The sequence below is a fragment of the Carassius gibelio genome, chromosome B11, assembly GCF_023724105.1.
Source record: "Carassius gibelio isolate Cgi1373 ecotype wild population from Czech Republic chromosome B11, carGib1.2-hapl.c, whole genome shotgun sequence".
NCBI lineage: Eukaryota > Metazoa > Chordata > Actinopteri > Cypriniformes > Cyprinidae > Carassius > Carassius gibelio.
The window spans coordinates 3,205,173-3,226,304 of NC_068406.1; the positions used below are offsets into that span (position 1 = coordinate 3,205,173).

At 34.3% G+C, this 21,132-nt stretch overlaps 3 protein-coding genes across 3 annotated transcripts; 1 reads left to right on the forward strand and 2 right to left on the reverse strand.

Annotated features, from left to right (window-relative positions):
• Positions 1–4,713: 4,713 nt before the first annotated feature.
• On the reverse strand, positions 4,714–8,176 carry LOC127967838 (SOSS complex subunit B1-B-like). Its single transcript, XM_052568566.1, has 7 exons — positions 8,076–8,176; positions 7,667–7,778; positions 6,773–6,911; positions 6,527–6,598; positions 6,189–6,264; positions 6,051–6,087; positions 4,714–5,014 (listed from the first exon to the last, which is right to left on the reverse strand). The coding sequence occupies exons 2-7, from the start codon at positions 7,743–7,745 to the stop codon at positions 4,839–4,841; spliced, it is 579 nt and encodes a 192-aa protein (XP_052424526.1). The 5' UTR covers positions 7,746–7,778; positions 8,076–8,176; the 3' UTR covers positions 4,714–4,838.
• Positions 8,177–12,237: 4,061 nt separating this feature from the next.
• si:ch73-267c23.10 (serine incorporator 1) lies at positions 12,238–18,637 on the forward strand. Its single transcript, XM_052568565.1, has 10 exons — positions 12,238–12,431; positions 13,410–13,571; positions 13,763–13,956; positions 14,113–14,192; positions 15,625–15,762; positions 16,078–16,247; positions 16,406–16,496; positions 16,664–16,865; positions 17,605–17,832; positions 17,968–18,637. Exons 1-10 carry the CDS (start codon positions 12,399–12,401, stop codon positions 18,104–18,106), a joined length of 1,437 nt encoding a protein of 478 aa, XP_052424525.1. The 5' UTR covers positions 12,238–12,398; the 3' UTR covers positions 18,107–18,637.
• Positions 18,638–19,092: 455 nt separating this feature from the next.
• On the reverse strand, positions 19,093–20,984 carry tp53rk (TP53 regulating kinase). The gene is made up of 2 exons (XM_052568365.1): positions 20,701–20,984; positions 19,093–20,030 (listed from the first exon to the last, which is right to left on the reverse strand). Exons 1-2 carry the CDS (start codon positions 20,927–20,929, stop codon positions 19,546–19,548), a joined length of 714 nt encoding a protein of 237 aa, XP_052424325.1. The 5' UTR covers positions 20,930–20,984; the 3' UTR covers positions 19,093–19,545.
• Positions 20,985–21,132: the final 148 nt, after the last annotated feature.

The following is a 21,132-nucleotide window of genomic DNA, read 5'->3' on the forward strand; positions in this document are numbered from 1 at the left end:
GATTATTTTCATTATTGATCGTATTGTAACAATCAGCCTTATCAGCCGAATTACATTAATTTGAAAATGGGGTCAGATTAACTGTGAGGGATTTGAGTGTTTAAAAAGATGAGTCAAACAACAAGAGTAAAAGTGAAAATCAAATATGTATTTACAATGTTCACAAGAGACTAAAAACAACACAATAAACAACACAGTAATCCTAGGCTGTCAAAAGAGTCTTTCCTTTCCATACCATTAAAACTGTCCTTAAGAATTCCAGTGTGCTGTAAGTCCCAATGTGAATGTGAGAAGTGTCCACCGGTGTATATACAATCTAAAGTGGGTGATAATCCATTAAAGTGAAGAGATCCTCACCGATTACATTACAGTACATCGTATAGAAGTCAAAATTATTGTGCAAATATGATAAATATTCTAAGTCCGGCAACATTTCGAATTAATAGTGAAAAAATATAAAAATATATAATTTTCAAAATAAATCATACGAATATTTATAAGATTTTTTAATAATACTGCTATGTCCTAATTATTCACCCCCTATTCAACATTGCTGTTTTTAAATCACTTATTTGCATGGTGGGGAATAAAACAGTCTCAAAACACAATTAAGCTTTTAGAAACTCTATTAAAACTGAATTAGCTTGAGCTGTTACACATACAGTAAGCCCATGCATGTGTTGAAGTTGAGTAGCAAAAATGTCAACAGAGATCTCACAAAAGCTAAAGGGAATAAATATCATAGTACTATTAGTCAAGGCTATATGAAGATTTCCAAGACATTGAAAGTTCCTAGAGACACAGCTCTCAGCCTTATTCCTTAGCTTAAAGTGTGTTTTACCAGAAAACATTTAAGGGTGTTGAAGAAAAAGTACAATATCATAAAATGTTTAATCAGAGCAACTGAGAAAAACCTGCAATGTTAAGCCAAAGACTTGCAAGATGACCCAATGAAAGGAGGAAAACCATTTCAAAGCAAGAAGAACACTAGACAAGTATTGCCTTCATGTGGAAAAATCTTAATAAATACCACTCTTGATCAAGAAGAACAAAAGGACAACTTGAACTTGATAAAATACATTTGTGTGGACCTGTGGAGCTCTGGAGGAATGTTATATGGAGTGATGTGACCAAACTGGAACTTTTTGGACCCATGGATCAGCGGTATGTCTGCTGCAAAAAAGCTCATAAGCAGAAGAACACCATCTCCGTCCTCAAACTTGGAGGTGAATCAGTCCTGTTATGGGGTTTCTTTACTGTAGAAGGAAGTGGAAATCATGTCTGTATGAAGGACATCATGGATTCTTTGAGGTTTCAGGCCATTTTGTCAAGAATTGTGATGCCTTTGGTGCAAAAACTGAAGCTGATGATCACTGGACTTTCCTGCAGGACAGTCATCCTGAAGTACACATCCAAATCTACTACTGCTTGGTTCAGGGATCAGTCATAGAGTGTACTTGAGTGGCCTGTTCAGTCTCCAGGCTTAATTCTCATTGTGAACATCTGGTTGAATTTGAAGAAAGCAGTGGCAATGTGAAAACCAAAGATTATCAGTGATCTGGAAGCTTTTTCAAGCGAGGAATGGGCCAAGACTGTAATACAGAGGTGACAGAAGCTTCTAAACACTTACAAACAGCGTTTATTGGTGATTTTAAAGAATAAAAGATTCTGTTCTCACCAGAACTGAACCCCAGAGAGAATCTATGGGGTATTGTCAAGAGGAAAATGAGAAACAAGAGACCAAAAAATTATTAACTGAAGGCCACTGTCCAAGAAACCTGGGCTTCCATACCACCTCAGAAGTGTCACAAACTGATCACCTCCATGCCACACTGAATTGAGGCAGTAATTAAAGTAAAAGGAGCCCCTACCAAGTATTGAGTACATGTACAGTAAATAAACATACTTTCCTGAAGGCCAACAATTCACTAAATTTTTTTATTATTATTACTGGTTTTATGAAGTATTCTAATTTGTTGCATTGGTGGGTTTGTGTTTAATGGGAGTCAAAATCATCACAATTAAAAGAACTAAAGACTTAAACTACTTAAGTCTGTGTGCACTGAATTTATTCACAATTTGAGTTGAATTACTGAAATAAATGAACTTTTCAATGACATTCTAATTTCTCGAGATGCACCAGTATACACTATACTAGTCAAAAGAAATAATGTCTTTTTTCTCAAGAATTCTCTTCTGCTCACCAAGCCTGCATTTATTTGATACAAAATACAGCAAAAATAGTAATATTGCAAAATATTTGTAATATTTAAAACAACTGTTTTCTATACTGTTATATTACAACTGTTAAAATTTAATATATTCCTGTAATTTCAAAGCTGAATTTTTAGCATCATTACTCCAGTCACATTATCCTTCATAAATCGTTCAAATATTCTGATTTGCTGCTCAAATAAACATTTATTATTCTTATTATTATGTTGAAAACAGCTGAATAGAATTTTTGTCAGGTTTCTTTGATGAATAGAAAGTTCATAGGAACAGCATTTAACTGAAATTTTGTCATTTTTTTGTAACATTTATCGGCACTTTTGATCAATCTAAAGCATTCTTGCTAAACAAAGTCATAAGTCATAAGATTTGTAGTATTCAAAAGTGTTGTTCAAACCATTAGAGTGTGGTAGACTTATGAAATGTGGAGAAATTTATCTTGGAATACAAATTATGCAGTTTGCAGGTTAAAGGCACATGAAATGCCATGTGCCTTAAGGAATGGTCAGATTTGCCTTTAAATCATGAAATACAGTGTGAACTGACGTGAAATGTCACATTATTTTCCAGTTTTGTTTTTTCTCACAGTCATGCCATTAACTTAAATGTAAAATAGGCTGAAAATGGCCTCCCAACCTTTATCATGGTGTCACCGTTGGGAGAGTTACTTTTGAACAATTTAGACACTATTTCATCTCATCTTGTCAACGTCTTATCTACAAAGCATAAAAAAAGGTAAAAAAAAAAAGTTGAAACACCTTCAAGTTTTTTTTTTCCCCATTCCTTTTTATTTATATCAGAAATTTCTGCTAAAATACATCTGAAAATGCAAGTTAAAAAAAGTTTAAATGGTTGCATGTTTTCAGTGTTTAGGAATAAATGTTCTTTTTATTTGGCTTTTCTGTTTCAAAAACCCTCTGCGATGGACAACAATTACAACGTAAACTGTTTTTTTTTTTTTCCATTTAAGATTCAGATCATCAAAAAAAATGTACATTACAAAAAGAAAATGCAAGTAAATAAAAAAAAAAAAACTATTTTATAAGTCATGATTTCATTTATTAAGGGAAAAAAGCTGTCCCAACCTACCTGGCCCTACGTGCCCCATCCTGTAAAATCATGAAAGAACTGTGATTATCCACATTATTTTAGAAAGTTACATTTCACTAGCCACACCCAGACCTGATTACTGTTGAATCAAGAAATCACTTATATAGAAGCTGTCTGACAAAGTGAAGCATGCTTCAAGAGCAACAAATCATGCTGCAATCTAATGAAATTCAATAACAGATAAAACTTTTTTTTTTTTTTACTTTTAAGTTGACGTATCAGTCTGGAAATGGTTATAAAGCCATTTCTAAGGCCTTGGGACTCCAGCGAACCATAAATGGAGAAAACTTGGAACAGTGGTGAACCTTCCCAGGAGTTGCGGGCCAACCAAAATTACTCCAAGAGCGCAACGACGACTCATCCAGGAGGTCATAAAAGAACACAGAACAAGATCTAAATAACTGTAGCCCTCACTTGTCTCAATTAAGGGCAGTGTTCATGATTCAACAATAAGAAAGAGACTGGGCAAAAACGGCATCCATGAGAGAGTTATAAGGCAAAAGCCCTGCTGACCAAAAAAACCCACAAAAGCTCGTCTCACATTTGCCAAAACATATCTTGATTTTCTCCAAGACTTTTGGACAAATATTCTGTGGACTGATGAGATAAAAGTTGAACCTTTTGGAAAGTGTGTATACATCTGGTGTAAAACCTAAACAGCATTTCATATAAAGAACATCATACCAACAGTCAAACATGGTGATGGTAGTGTGATGGTCTGGGGTCAGGATCTGGATGACGTGCCGTAACTGACTGAACCATGAATTCTGCTCTCTATCAGAAAATCCTGAAGGAGAATGTCCGGCCGTCAGTTTGTGATCTCAAGCTCAAGCACACTTGGGTTCTGCAGCAGGACAATGATCCCAAACACACCAGCAAGTCACCTCTGAATGGCTCAAGATAAACTAAATTTAGGTTTTGAAGCGGCCAAGTCAAAGCCCAGACTTAAATCTGATCGAGATGCTGTAACATGACCTTAAACAGTCCTTTCAGGCTCAAAAACCCAAAGAAGACTGGGCCAAAATTCCTCCACAGCGATGTGAAAGACTCATTGCCAGTTATCCCAGATGCTTGATTGCAGTTGTTGCTGCAAAGGGTGGCACAAGCAGTTATCAGATTTAAGGGGCAATTACTTTTGAACATAGTGGCAGGCAGGTTTGGACAGCTTTTTTCCCTTAATAAATGACTTGGGTTATCTTTGTGTAATTTTCACATTTGTTTGATCTCAATCATTCAAGTGTGACAAATATGCAAAAAATAAAAATTATATAATAAAAAAAAACAGGATATATGTATATATGTATATATATATATATATATATATATATATATATATATACATATATATATATATATATTTTTTTTTTTTTTTTTTAAATAAGCATTAAGCTCAAAGTTTAGCAATATAGGTTTTCAAATGAGACATGACACATAGCTGCTTACAACCATTTTGAAATTATTACTGTACACTATGCTAATTCGATTACTGAACAAAATCATCTTTTGACCATTCGCCGTGTCTCCTTGCCATTGCTCACAGAACTTCCTCCCACACCTGGACTTGGTGTCAACCTGTTTCCATTTCCACTACTTGCTCGTCCACCCGGCTGTGCATTAGTAGAGTTACCAGAGTCTTGAGAATTCATCCCATTTCCATTGAGAGTGTCATTACCTTCAAAGAGAAAATTTTCAATATTTCAGTTCAATATTTAACAAATGAAAAGCGTTCAAAAGAGCTGAACCTTGTTATGCCATTGGATCCTCAAATTCTCAGTCAAACCTCATAACTCCATTCAGAATGAAGTAGCACCACAGATGTCTACTTCTTCATAATGCAAGGGTAAATAAAGACCTTATGTTTGGATAAGTGCACCGTTTCCTTTACTCAAGAAACTCTGTCTATAAAAGCTAATGTTTTTGTGTGTTTAAAGAGCAGAGAAGAGTCTTAGTTTCTAGTTGTAGCCAATACACTTTTCTATGTTTTAAATATCCTATGCATAGCAGTTCTTATATATATTGTGAGATTTTGGCCAAATGTATTAAACAACAGGAGAAACAGAGCACTCATATAGCTACAATAAACTATAACCTGCAAACTGCTGAAAACATAATGCAAATAATAGTGTTGTAACGGTATGAGATTTTCACGGTATGATAATCGTCACAGAAAATATCATGGCCATACGTTTTCACGGTATACGTATTAAACAATCGAAACTGATTTTACTTTATTTACTGATCACTGATTATTTATTAGTTTAATAACTTATATTTATCATTAATTATTCATTCAAATTCATAAATTCTGGTTTGACTTAATTTTTCTAGATTCTGTACTTTTATGATTTAATACAAATATACTATCAAAAATACATTGTATTGGTCAAAATTATTGATTTTTCTTTTATGCCAAAAATCATTAGTATATTAAGTAAAGATAATCTTTTACAAAGATATTTTGTAAAAAAAAAAAAAGAAAATGTTGACTATTAATATGCATTGCTAAGAACTTGAGAAAAGGTAATTTTCTCAATATTTGGATTTTTCTTGCACTCTCAGATTCCAGATTTTCAAACAGTTGTTTATAAATAGTTTATTTATAAATCTCAATTTAGAAAAAATGACACTTAAGACTGGTTTTGTGGTCCAGGGTCACATATCAAAACCTAAAAAAAGGTTGGGAAACACCGGACACATTAAAAAGTTACCTGCAGGGGCAGCAGTGCTGCTCTGGTCATTGAGTCCCTGACGGGTCACAAGAACATAGTGAATTTCCATGACCAACAGTTAAATATTTTAAATAATGATTTGATAAATTATTAAGACAGAAATCCATCTAGACATACCGTTTTATTAATCTGGGCCAAATATTCTGGATTTGGCTCACTAAAGTTTGGCACCTCTGAATACACCATGCAGAATCTAACAAATTGGATATAAAACATTAATTCAATCAAAATCAAATATTTTGGGCAAGATGAAGTTAATAAGGTAATATGGTAATAAGGTAATATATATATATTTGTCTGTATTTGTATTTACTAATATTATATGTTTTTTTATGCAAAACAATCCATATTGAAATAATATACTTCTATGATAACCATCCTGACATTTACAACAACAAAAAAAGAATGATTAAATAATAACTTCTTAATCATAATCTAATCAATAATCAACTCACTCTCCAATCTTCTGTAGTTCACCTCCCCTTCCAGTGTACAGCGTCAAACAGCCTTTAAAAACTGAGGCATAACTGCGGCAAAATACAAACATACTAGCAATATTTACTAAACAATTATTAAACTGTTCACTATAATCGATTGTTTATAATATTACAGAATGAATGTGTCTTTTGAGCATAGTCAACGTATGTTCAAATGTCTGAAAGAAATGTTCAATGTGCATCCCTGATCAAACACAGTCTCACCCTTTGGTCAGTCTGATGATGTCACCCGCCTGGATGAGGCCACCGACTTCGTCCCAAACCGAGACACTGATGCTGCCCGTCTTGTCAGCCACTTTACATGAGCGCACCTCGTGACCGTCTTTGGTCTTCGTCACTCGTCCTTGAATGAGAGTTTGAGAGAAGATTCAGAATCCAGATGACTACGGTTGAGATTCGACTGTTACAGTATTTATAGCTAAATTCACAAAAGGAAAATATAATTTACAGTAATAATAATTTCATTTGAATTATTACATTATTTTAGAGTCATGTTTTTACCATCTGTATAATGGTGGTTGTCATAATACTTTAATAGGTTAAAAATAGTAATGTGGTATATTAACACTATTTCAGTTAATAAAATATACAATTACAATTACTTTTTTTTTTTGTAGATTTTTAGTCCAAGCAAACATATCCGCTGTTAAATTTCATGGAATTGTTATTTATTAACACTACATTAATTAATATACTTAAATATATTTTAAAAAGGAATTAAATGTCAATGACAGATAGAGCCAATAAAAAAAGTACAAAAATTCAAAGGATTAACATGAGTGCATGATGAATATGGAAATAATACAACCCTAGGGCATAGAAAAAGTTTTGCAGCGTTTAGTACCATAGTACAATAACAGAACTGTTTTTTAAGAGACTATAATGCTTAAGCCATTATTAGAGCCACTCCAGTTATTCTCAAAATTCAGTATTGTGTATGGCTATTGTTGGTTTCTGTATGATACAACTCTTGTGTTTTTCCTGTCGGTCGATGCTCACTTTAATAAAAAGCATTGCCAAATAATACAATGTTAATGCAGTTAAATTATTATTATGTGTCTTCCTTCTGTTCATGTAGGTAATGTGTGGTTTGGACACCTGTTTCCAGCACGATGAAGATGACATTGAGATTCTTGAGTCCAGGTTTAATGTCCTTCACATGAGTCTCTGTGCTCATGATCAGTCTGCTTCTGCCCAAATCCTACAAAAACTGATACACAACATGTCAGTACACATTAACTCTCACTATTGCAAGACAATACCGATGCATGTATGCAAATAACTTTTTTTTTTTTTTTTTTTGTCGAACAAACATTCATTTCGCTGTGACGACACATGCACGTGCAACACTGACAGCTGATCAACAATACTACACATTTTCAAATCAGGAAACTAATGGAAACACCTCATGTTTAGCGCTGAGCTATGGATGCCTTTTCTGTTTAAATAGTAACGTTAGCCTACTACATCTGCAACACTTTGTGTGAATAATCTTAAAAATACTCACTTCTCGTAATCGTATTTAAGACACCAAATGTTCTGACAGCTGTCAATCATCACAGTTAACCTGTGCATTCAACTACCGCTTTCAGTGGTTGACGGTTTTTTTTTTTTCTAAAACGTCATGACGCCATGTTTTCCGTACGTCATGGCGTAGTTATCCGTATACGAACTGCACAAGTTCAAACCATAGACTGTATAAAAATATATGCAGAATTTGTAATAGGTTGTAACATACATGCGTGTTAATCCCTGTTTAAACAGTCTATGGTTAATCCACATATGATAGATATCTAGGCTGCATGTAACGCGTTAAAAGCGTGCATTTAATCCCTAATTCATTTGATCCGAGGGAGTTTTCGACTTTTTAAGGTAACTTAAGAGTAATTAAAATAAGTGTGTTTAGGGTGCGTTTTGAAACAGTAGTTATATGAATGCACACGCTGACACAGCATACAAAATCACCTTTAAATCGCTGGACAAACTTTATAAATTGGAGCAACAAAGGATTTAATTAATGATTTATTTGAAAACTACTAGTCCCTTAGACGAATTTGTAAAGTTTGGCTTAATGCGTCAGTTTACATAACACTAATGTGCTAACGTTTATCTTTATTTGTTTCATTGTTTTGATCATCTGCTGAGCTTCTACGTTAACTTTCAGAAATGTCTTCAACGCATGTTACAGAAATGATTCACGAGTGGATATTAAAAACACCTTCTTTTATTTAACACAAAATATTAAAGCAGTTTGCCACAAAAAGGTCGTTGTTTAATTTTCTTATTTGGTTGTTGTGCAGTACAAATGTTTTTTTTCCTAAATCACCACATCCAGAATATTATGAGAAACAATTTTTCATCCCTCCTTGACTCATACATGTTAGAATAACAAGATCTATCATGGAACAGACTTTGGCAGAATATTCTAAGTTAAATAGCTGTCAAAAAGTTTGTTATTATTTGTTTGTTTTTTATAAAATTTTTACAACAACAACAACAAAATAATTCCTCTTTGAATTTCCTAGACAATGGGGTGAAGGCGAAAAATGCAATGAAGGAATTTCATGTTGGTGGAAGGCTGGTCCACCACAGGTTATAAGATGTTAGTGGCTCCCACAATAGTTCATTTTTCCATAAGTAACATAATCATCACGTAAAAACATAATATATAATAAATTTGGGGGGTGATTGTTTGATTTTCAGTCAGGTTTTGGTTACATTTAAAGTAGTCTATAACTTGAGGGAAACTTAACTTAAAGTGTAAATGGGATAGTTCATACCCAGAATGAATAAATAAACAAATTCATTCATTCATTTATTCATTGTTGTTCCAGTGAAAGTCAGTCAGGACCAACACAACATTATCACAGGTTTGGAAAGTTATTCAATTAAATAACAGAATTTTCTTTTTTTGTGTGAACTTTACTTTTAATGCAAAAATGTATTATATGTATATGGTGTTTTTTTCATATGATGAATATGAAAAAAAAAAAATAATAAGAAATTTTGAATTTGATGGTACATTATCTTACATAAGCACTTGCAACAGGATTTTCTCTGTCCCTCAGGAATTATCTTGCAGTTGTATGCACTTGTCTATTGTCTTTCTAACCTCTTCACATCCAAACTTCATGAGCGTGCTAACACCTTGTTTACATATATTATATTGCACATGACAAGATGATAATGTTCTATGCAAATGCACTTTTTTCATATTTTCAGTAAATGCAATAGTTGACAATGCAAGTTCAATTCATCATTTAAAATAGGTACAAAATATATAATCAGTGACAGCATACAACCATCTGCATCTGTAACTCCCTTCTGTATTATGAAATACATTTTTTAGTAATTATGGAGAAAAATATATTTATAGTAGTTAATGGTTTTCTTACTGTCACTTACATTATTGCACAAGTGCATAGTGCTAGTTAAATATAACGGGATTACGTAATTTAATAACAAATTAATTATTAATTTTTTTTTTATTATAGTTACATAAGAAAATGTTAAAGGTTATGAAAGGGGTTGGATCTGAATATATTCTGTAAAAAGCTAGGATATGTTATATGCTTATTTGCCTGTTTTTGATGTGCACGATGCCTCCTACTGTTTAAAGGCCATTTAGTAAAGTGATGCAATTCTGACATTAACCCTGCCTGCATAACATTTTATAAAATGATTAACAGTTAAAAACATTCATTTGAAATTCAGAAAGATTATCAAATATAATCGGTTACCAGTTAAAATGCCATAAATATCAAACAATTTTTAGAGAAAATCCTTGCTGTCTATGGATTCTCATAGAGCTCTCAGATTTCATCAAAATATCTTAATTTGTGTTCCAAAGATTAACGAAGGTCTTATGGGTTTAAAATGACATGAGGGTGAGTAATTAATGACAGAATTTTAATTTTGTGAACTAATCCCTGAGCACTAATTTTATTTTATCGCAATCGTAGAAAATTATGTTATAATCAATGGATCCCTCTACACTGCACAAATGTATTGTATTTACTGTACATCGTGTCTTCACTTTGTGGTTATAATGAGAGGATTAGCTTTCAGAATTCAGGACTGAAGAAAAACTCCAGAGTTTTGAGCAGACAGTGGATTCGGATGAACTGAAACACCCCTGAATGGCCTCTGCATGCGTTTAAGAAATCAACAGGTACATCTGTGATTGACTACAATGTAAAACACATTGTAATTAGAAACCATTGAAGCTAGACAGATACGCACTGCAAGAGTCTGCCACTTATTTTCATTTGTTTATTTATGTCTATTTTGTTATTAAAGATATTAGCTGGTTCCCACTTCCTACTTCCCTGAGTCTTAAACTTTAAATCACTCTGTGGCAACCCGTTTTTTAAGTCTCACAAACCACCAGAGGGCCATGACCCAGGGTATGATAAGCACTTGCTCGAAACCGCAGCTACTCACTCCATCATAGACATTCATACTCCAGATTTTATTATTGCTGAATAGAATATATACGGGATAAAGTGTATTTACTGTACCTACATGTACTTCCTAATGAACCTAAAACTGATCTCTGTCTGTGTGTAGATCCATATCACACACAACAATCAGGATAATATGATCCTGCTAAATCACTGGGATGCTTCCCCAAGTAAAACTGAAACTTGAAGATCACAGCTCAGAAGATAAAGGTGATGAGAAATGAGAATATATTTTAGAACATTATACCTTTTGTAATTTAACACTGTATATTGTACTATAATAGTAAAGATTTGACTTTTAATAGCCTATTATAAGATCTTTTTTTTCTTGCCTTCATTGCACTATAGGGTTGTGTTTAGCTTTACTGCTAATTGGTTTGGCACATAGATTATGTATTTTCTGTTAGTTAAGACTCATTTTACAAAAGTAGTCCAAGTATCTCACACAAGTGAGTTTATGATTGGTAACTCATTATAAAAAGGCTGTATACATTACCATCTGCACATGTGACTTGTTAAAAAATACTTTATGTATAGTGAAATAATGCATCTTTTCAGATATTTTTTTCATCATGTTTGATGTTAGACAATGATAATGTCAGTTCTTCATTATGCTGTCACGTTCTTGTTAATAAAAATGAATTGGTAGTTCTTGTTAACTGTTGTGTAATGTTTAAGTACACACACCCTTGTAGAAGTGAAACTGATACATTTATTAAATAATCATACCGTTTATTTACAATATATTATTCACTGAATTGTTCTCTTTCTATAACTCTGGTGTTTTCAGTGGTGTCTGAAATCTCAGTGCATTATTCAAATGTAGTGAAAAATGTGTTTAATAACCAGCGGCTGCATAATTTGACATTACTGTGACAGTTGTGAAGAAGATTGTAATTAGCATATTTTAAATATGATTCCACTTTATTTGTACTAAATAAATCCATAAATGAAAATTAATTTTTAAATTTTGCTAGAATATTAACGAGGTCATTAACAATCTTCCTGGAGCATTCAGAAAGAGAGAGTAGTTAATATTCATGAGCTAAGCTTTTCAGGGGTTTTCTAACTGGTTAGTTTTCAAGGGACGTCTCTCTTCCAGCCAATCAATGAGGTCTGTTTGGAAAACGTCACGGAGCGTCATTAATATGAATGATGTTTGGTCACGTGACGGATCTCACCTGTCATTCCAGAACTCAAATACAGGCGGATCGGACCTGACACCTGCATTAAGGACATCAAGGATAATTTTCTGCATGCTGTGTTAATTTCTAAGGGATCGCTTCTGTTTTTATTTATTTTATTCTGAATTGACTCGTTATTAACACTAACAGGAGATTAGAGCTATTGTGTCTCTCGCTGAAAGTATGGGTGCTGTGTCAGGGACCCTGGCGAGTTGGGTAAGTCAATTTGCATTTTTATGTAGTACTATAAATTGACATTTTGTTCAGATTGTAATATAATGAAACTTTCCATGAATCAAATAAATGTGATTAATGTGTAATGAAAGCAGGACAGGTCAAGAGAATCAGCTGTTACTTACGCTCCTGCTTAACAGGATTAAATTGTTTCCTCTGACAGTCAGCAGCCGGGCGCTTCACTTACGTCACGTCAACTGCGTCTACAGGGTATATAGAAAGGTTAAAAATGCTATTTAATAAAGACGAGTAATTAAGAGTAATATACAGAATAATATTAAACAGGTAAATTATTGAGAATTTTATTAAACTTATGTAACAGCCTACTTTGGTTTTACACGCTTACTGTAGTGGTTCTCCATCATGCTCTGTAGTTCAGCACTGCACACACTGGATGAGTGTGTCAGACAATAGAGACCATGCTTGACAGACACTATTCAGGATATAATTAATATTATTAAACATGCGAATTATACGTGTTCTACATTCTATTATTCTGTATATAAAACAAGTCTATAAAGAATATTCTGGAGATTACTAAGCACATGCTACTCTAAGATATATATATATATATATATATATATATATATATATATATATATATTTTTTTTTTTTTTTTTTTTTTTCTTTTTTCTGGTGTACTCTACCGTTGGCCATAATAACATCAAGCACATGGTTAAGTTTGCATGCGTTGTGAACATCGCTTCTCAAGGTGACAGTAGTATTAAGTTGTTTACGACAGACTGAGCTCAGATCTCACATCAGCTGCTTTAATTCATTAACATCTGCTGCTGCTGGAGAAAGTAAGTCTAACGGTCTTATTAATATCTGTCAATTCTGAATCCTGCGTGCACCCTTCAGCCAATACCTATCCTCTTGATTTGTCTTTTTTTTAAATCATTCTTCTTTATAAAAGCGCTCCAGATGGAAATGTTTCTTCTTCTTGTTTTTTTTCTTAAGGTTTGTTGCCTTTGCAGCCATGCAGGATGCTTTAGGTGCAGATGCTGCCCACAGATCAAGAAGTCTATCGTAACCCGAATCATGTATGCCTTCATCCTTTTGCTTGGGACCATCATTGCCTGTGTCATGTTGTCACCTGGTGTTGAACAACAGCTTAAAAGAGTAAGAACGAATTATTCTAAAGCGTTAGTAGAGTTTGAAATAATCCATAAGTCAAGTAATGTAGACCAAATGGGATTTTATATTGTGTTGAAATGATTCGATTTTTGTCTCTGATACTGTGATAAAATCCTGTTTGTAGTTCATTTGAAAGTTGAATACATTTTTATTTATCTGAATTTCTTCATTCTTAGATCCCTGGTTTCTGTAATGGAGGAGCAGGATCCAGTATACCAGGAATTGAGGCTAATGTTCAGTGTGAGATTTTTCTCGGCTATAAGGCTGTGTACCGGGTTTGTTGTGGCATGAGTTTGTTCTTTCTCATGTTCTCCCTTCTCACCATCAATGTGAAGAACAGCCGAGATCCCAGAGCTGCCATTCACAATGGGTTAGTCCATCAAGATGATGAGGACACGTTTTCTGTTTTTCTGATTTGATTTACAATATGTATAATCTGTTTATTGCTAAACCACAGTTTGTGGAAGAAATACTATAGAATTTGGTCATTTTATGAAACTAGTGAGACATCTCTATATTTCATTAGGTTCTGGATTGTCAAGATTGCAGTCATGGTTGCTGTCACTGTTGGTGCCTTCTATATTCCCGAGGAGCCTTTTACCCGAAGTAAGAATTGAACTCATTTTATAAATCTGATCTGATTGGTTGTCAATTATGCAAAGCTACTGTAAATTGAATGTTTTTGTTATTGTTTTTGATATGTCATGAATACAATGTTTAAGTTGATATCTGTCATATATCAGATATCACTGCAATAGGAGATAGTTTATTAGAAGTCACTCTTGTTTCTGTGATTGTCTATGCTCTGCAAATAATTTTTTTTCAGGTGAATCTTTTTCAAAGATGAGACTCCATGTTAATAATAATTTTAAAGTTTTTGTGGAAATCGTTTATTTTGCAACTGACCCTTTGCTAAGTCTCAGCTGGAAGGGGTAGTGTCTTTTGATCATTTTCGAAACACAAATGAAGATTTATTTAATATTTTTTATGAAATAGGAAGTTATTAGAAAACATCGCAAAATTAATATCTGAGTGGATTAATCCAAGTCTTCTGAACAGAAACACTCGCTTTATAAGATGCTTCAGGGAAGCACATTTGTTCACCATATGTGTGTTAATCAATGTTTGTAATGTTCAAATTAATTACGTTCTTTATATAAAGCAATGGAGTCTCTTCAGAGGACTTGAATTAAACAAACAAATTTATTTTTTTTATCATTTTGTAAGAATGATGAAAATTTTGTTTGCGTGGACTTTCAGTGAATGGACTACAATGTGTTCTGAAGATGAGCATAAGTCAGTTACACTAGGTGAGAAAATGATGACAGATTATTAATTTTTTTGGTGAACTATCCTTTCAAAAGGCAAAAAATCACAAGGTACAACCCTTGCCATCTCGTCATACTGTCAGGTTGTTGACTTTTCTAGTGTAAGTATATGAAAGGCCTGTGTGTTTAAATCATTGCATGCTGTCATTTAAAATATATGTCAGCCCTCATTCCTAAATACACATGTATAGACATTAATTGTCCTAAGATAAATTATTGTTACAAAACATTTAAATATTGATTTAGGTTATGATGAGGTGTACAGATGACTTGTAGGTAGTAGTATATTATATGATAACTAAAGAGTTCAGAGTATAGTGAGGGTTATGGATGTTTTTGGACCGGATCTGATCACTTGACTCTTTTCACTGTGATAAGTATCTTAATGATGTTAGTGTGAGGCTCAGTTCAGCACAAATCACACACTACATGTTGTTGGGAGTAAGCAACCAAACAACCTTTCTAACTATTTTAACTTAACTATTGTTTGAGCAATTTGTGCTTGCAGAGGATTTTTATTTTTAATTTTTATTCCGTTTATTATTAATAATGTAATAAATGATCAAGCATTGCTTGAGCATCACCTCTAGGGATATTTCTTTCTAGTTTTAGGAGGCCTTCATGAATCGTACAGTATGTTCTTCATTCTTTATGCCCAGCTTAGTTTCTGCTTGAAAGAAATCTGAGTTAATTTATGTCTTTTTCTTTAGTGTGCTTTATTGTGGGAAGCTGTGGAGCATTTTTCTTTATTCTGATTCAGCTGGTCTTGCTTATTGACTTTGCCCACTCGTGGAACGAATCCTGGCTTGATAAAATGGAAAAAGAAAACAGAAAGAGGTGGTATATAGGTAGGTAAATATGTTACGTGTGTAAAAAATAAAAACAATCAATGAAAAAAGCTTATTTATTCAGTTTTCAGATGATATATATACATATATTCATATTCACATAATTTATATTATATATAAATATATAAAAAAAATTAACATATATTTTCTTAAATATATACATGCACGGGTGTGTATTTATATCAAAATAATAAATATGCACAGTACACATGCATATACTGTGTGAACAAAAACATTTACTTTGGATGTGATTAATCATTTGACAGCACTAATATTAATATGTATGTTGAGTAATTTAATGCTCCTTCCTTCTAGCCTTGCTGTCAGTAACAGGACTGAACTATATTCTGTCCCTCACGGCTGCAGTTCTCTGCTATAACATCTACACTCAGACAGAAGGATGCATGCTTAACAAGTTCTTCATCTGCTTCAACATGTTATTATGTGTCGTAGCTTCTGCTCTCTCTGTACTGCCCACAATTCAGGTATTTAGCCAAGAGAATGTGTTTTCTCTGAGACATTTGCCATACAGTATAAACATAACTAAGCCATGCAGTTTTAACTGTATTTCATGTTTAGTGTTAGTTAATCAGTTATGGTCCTTTAGTGATTTGTAGTCCAAAGAGACTGTGTGTAATTCTAGGAATACCAGCCCAGATCTGGACTTCTTCAGTCATCCGTTATGACTTTGTACACCATGTACCTCACCTGGTCAGCCATGACCAATGAGCCAGGTTAGCAGCTTCACAAAGCTTTTATTCATTTAATCGGTCTTCTTTCTTAGCTAAATTAGACCATATGACTTAGTTGATATTCAGGATGTTTGATCTTGCTTTTACCTTGTGGAAAAACTTGTTTCAGAAGTTCTGTTGTTTTGTTTTTGTCCATCCCTCATCTCCAGACCGCACATGCAACCCAAGACTGATCAGCATCTTCCAGCAGATCACGTCCTCCACAGTCGCACCGCTGGAGGTCGAGAACCAGACGGCCATCATCATTGTAGACACAGAGGAAACGCTGCCAACTGCCCCGTATCTGCAGTGGTGGGACGCTCAAAGCATCGTCGGATTGGCCATTTTTGTTCTCTGCATTTTGTATTCAAGGTACAATACTTTACTGTGGTATATGCAGTCGTTGTCTGGCACTCTTTTTTCTTATGGCCACTGACAGTGAGGTGTGCCACAGTCCTCAAACTTCACGATAACATTATGTATAGTGGAAATGTCTTTGGAGATGTGCTTGTAGCCTCGAGATTGTCCATGCTTGGCTATGATCTTGTGCCTCTTTCCTTTGTCTGTTCTTGTTGTGGTTAAAACAGTGACACAAAACAGGAAATTATTATTTATTTTATTTTTTTAGTTGAATTTGATCTTTGTTTTGTAAGCTCTTAACCAATGTGAAAAGATATGCTTCAAATTAAATGATTTGTTACTACTTTTAGAAGGTGCCAATAATATTGTTTGGCTTCATTCATTCAGTCAGCTTCACACCAAAGACAGACAAAGCCAGAAAATGCTTTAATTTAAATTGTGAATTATTTGAAAGAAAAAAAATGCAAAGGAACCACTTCTAAACTCTGGACATACTTGAATAAATGGACATTATTTACCTTTACCATATACATTTTGTAATGAGTAAGTTGCATAATGGATTTGTTTTTGTTTTATTAACTTGTAAAGCATGCATGGGAATGTGTCCAAGCTTTTGACTGGTGGTTTTAAATAGATGAATAAACATCCCTGAAGACATTATATTGAACACAACACATGTATCCAGATGGGGCATACTAAAGTTCTAATGCTAATGCCATTTTGAATGCTTATGCATTTTTTCCCCTCACAGTATACGATCTTCCAACACCAGTCAAGTTAATAAACTAACCTTAGCAGATAAAGATAGCACAGTTGTGGATGAAAGCTACACAGTGAGTCTTGAGACAGCAGAAGACGTCACAACATCAATTGTGGAGGACAACGAAAGAGACACTGTTCAGTACAGCTACGCTTTCTTTCACTTCATGCTGTTCCTGGCGTCTCTCTACATCATGATGACTCTCACCAACTGGTACAGGTGTGTGCATTTCCCAATGATCACTAAGAAGAATTCTTTTAACATTTTGAATAGAAAAGTAGAAACACAAGCAACAGCAGGCACTGTGTATAATTATATTTAAAGCAGTAAGATTGATTTTTATTGTCCAAGCAGTCCTGATGCAGACTACGATGCCATGACGAGCAAGTGGACGTCAGTGTGGGTGAAGATCTCCTCCAGCTGGGTCTGTCTGTCATTATACACCTGGAGTCTGGTCGCTCCGATGATTCTCACCAACAGAGACTTCACCTAGACGCACTTCTGCAGAACACCTTTTAAAATAAAGGTTGTTCTATTTCATTGCTATGAAAATCGTTAAAAACATTTTTTTAAGAGCCTTGATGCTATTATAAAAATACTGTTTGCTTTTTGTTCCTATTTATTTGAGTTTTAATGGATTTTATTTTTGGACCATTTTGCCTAATAACCTCAGCATGTGTTCTCTGTGCCATCGGTTGAAATGACAATATATGTTATATTTCCTCCATGTCTGCTTACTGCTTTAGATAAAACTTTTTAAATTTTTATTATGGTGTGTTTATACTCGTGATTTATGCTGAAACAGTGTTTTATCTCTGTTGATCAGGCAAAACATACCGATCTTTCTATTTTTTGTATCTTTACGGTTTTGTTTTGTATAAAAAATGCTGTATTCTCATCATAAAATCAAGGAGTAAAGTGACAAAAAGCAATATTTCTGATCATCAAGCATGCAAATATATTTTGGTTAATTATCAAGTATGTCGTGTTTTTGTACAACCAGGAAAAGTCTTGTATTATTTATACAATGAATTAATTAACATTAATATATTTTTGTTATTTTATTTGGAGATCACTTAAACTGAAAATAAGTGATCATGAACACTATTATAATTGCATGTTTTTGTCATTGATTTTATATCATCACATCAGCCCTACCTCCATAACTACAACTCGTCCTTCTCACCTAATGCTGGTCTGATGTTACCTGATTCTCAAGCAGAAGGATGCAATGCAATGTCCGTTGCAATTTCTTTGAATAATATTAATCCTGAATTCTGATGTTGATGATGAAGCTACATGACAAGAACCCGACTGAACCTGGTCTCTGCATCTCTATCTTTTTTCAATCTTCTTTATACGATCTGTGTGTTATAAAGCACTACTGTATATTAATGATGCTAATTTGACTTGACAATCAGTCAAGGTTGTCCAGAATCTGTTTATTACTGATTTAAATGCACATTACAAAAGCAAAACTTGAATGCACTTTTTTATTGGTTTCATTCGCAGGTCTTCAAATCACTCTGAACATGATGATTTACATTTTTAACATCACATGCATTTTTAATACGGCCCCAAAAATTCAACTGCCATTTTATGGCAATTAGTATTAATTATATTGAACTATAGATGAAATGGTAGATGGTAGAAATGGTTACTCTTTGACTAACATTCATGTAAAATTGACCAGGTGGGCCAGACATCAGCTGGTATCAGTGGATTTCCAAGTGCATTTGCGTTATGAATCCACACTGAATGGGAGAATCTGAGATTGAATCATTCATTACCTTATGTTCAGTGCATCAAAAAACCCTACACATTCATGTCCTACAAAGATGACTACATTTCCAACATCAAAGTACTGCTCTAAACTCGTAGCAAATCCTGTGTAAACCTATTCCAATGCCAGAACACACTCCGTAATGCACTTCATCCCACCATAGACCTCTTCCGTCCTCTCAGTCGAACTTCATCCAGTTTCTTGATGACCGCAGGTGACTTTTTGGATGAAGCGGTGTAACTTTTCAGAAGTCTCTCAAACAAAGTCTCTGTTTTGGGATGAGTGCTGAGAAAAGCTTTCTCCAACACGTACAGATCAACTCCTTTGTCTTCTGGTAGAGCAGAAATGTAACTCAACCCAAAGTCAATCAGAACCAGCTTCATGTTGTGGTCTTCAGCTCCACTGACCAGAAGCATGTTGGAGGTGGTGAGATCACCGTGGATGACATCTTCATCGTGCATCTGCGCCAGGATTTCACCGATCTTGTCTACTAGAGTCTGGAGATGCTGTGGGTTTTGTTCTGATGCTTGAGCCGATGCGATGTGGTCTCTTACTGACACGGAGTGAATAATATCCTCCAAGAAGATGCAATGAGTGGTGTAGTCAACAAAATAAACAACGGGTGCATTGATACCTGGGACAAAGGAAAGTCATAGATCACTGAGAGATGTTAATTACATTTAAATTAGTTCAATTAGCAGATTATTGTGTGTGGACTCGTAATGCAGCGTGATGGAAAAAATTAATTTGTCAAACCCTTTAAAATGAACTATGAGGAAAATATTTTATTGAAGCCTCTCACTGAAAATTCAGTAATCATCTCCTACCATGAAGTTGTTCCAAACCTGTTATTTTTCTGATGATAACAAACTATATTTAAAAAAATGCTGGTAACCAAAAAGTTGACAGTAGCCAATAGAAATTAATGTCCACAGTATTTTCTCCATAATATGGGAGTCATTGGCTTCCAGCAACTGCTCGGTTACCTACACTCTTCTTCAAAATAACTTATTTTGCGTTCAACATCTAAAATTCTTGCAAGTTTGGAACTTGAGGGTGAGTAAATAATGACTATTTTAATTTCCAAATAAGTTACTAATATTTTAACTCCAACTGCAATCGTGGTTAAGGTTAGGTTGTTCTTTCTTTAGTTTATTATTTAAATAGTGTGCAGTCTTTGATTAGTCAACTACATTTGCATTGATTGTCTTGATTGACATTTATCGAGTCTGCATGATTAAACCTATTCTCGTTGTTGCTGACTGAAGTGAGGAGGATATATATTAAGGTGGTTGTGCACTGACCTGCTCTCCTGCATCGCAGGATGGATCGCACCTCCTGCGTGGTTCTGCGGCGCGTCAGTTTCTCGTCGACTTCAGGGTGGCGATATAATTTTGTGAATCGCTCTTTAATAACCACGGACCGACCCAGAAACGTCCCTCGATATACACGGGCTTCAGCGCCCTGTTTAATCATCTGTGCCTCCTTTAAATACGACGGTACACCCGCTTTTACGGAGTCTGAGTGGGCCATGTTTCAGTCTGACCTTATGACATGAGGCCACGTGCTCTCTGCTTCCGGGGGAAAAATAATTCTGCTTACGCGTCTTCTTTTGTTAGATACACAAGCGCATACCGCCACCTACCGGTCTAACTTTATCCTATCCATAATCGTTTTTTAACTCTCTTACTGTGTTTCCCCACATTTTAGTATCGTTAGTAGGCTGTATTCATTGT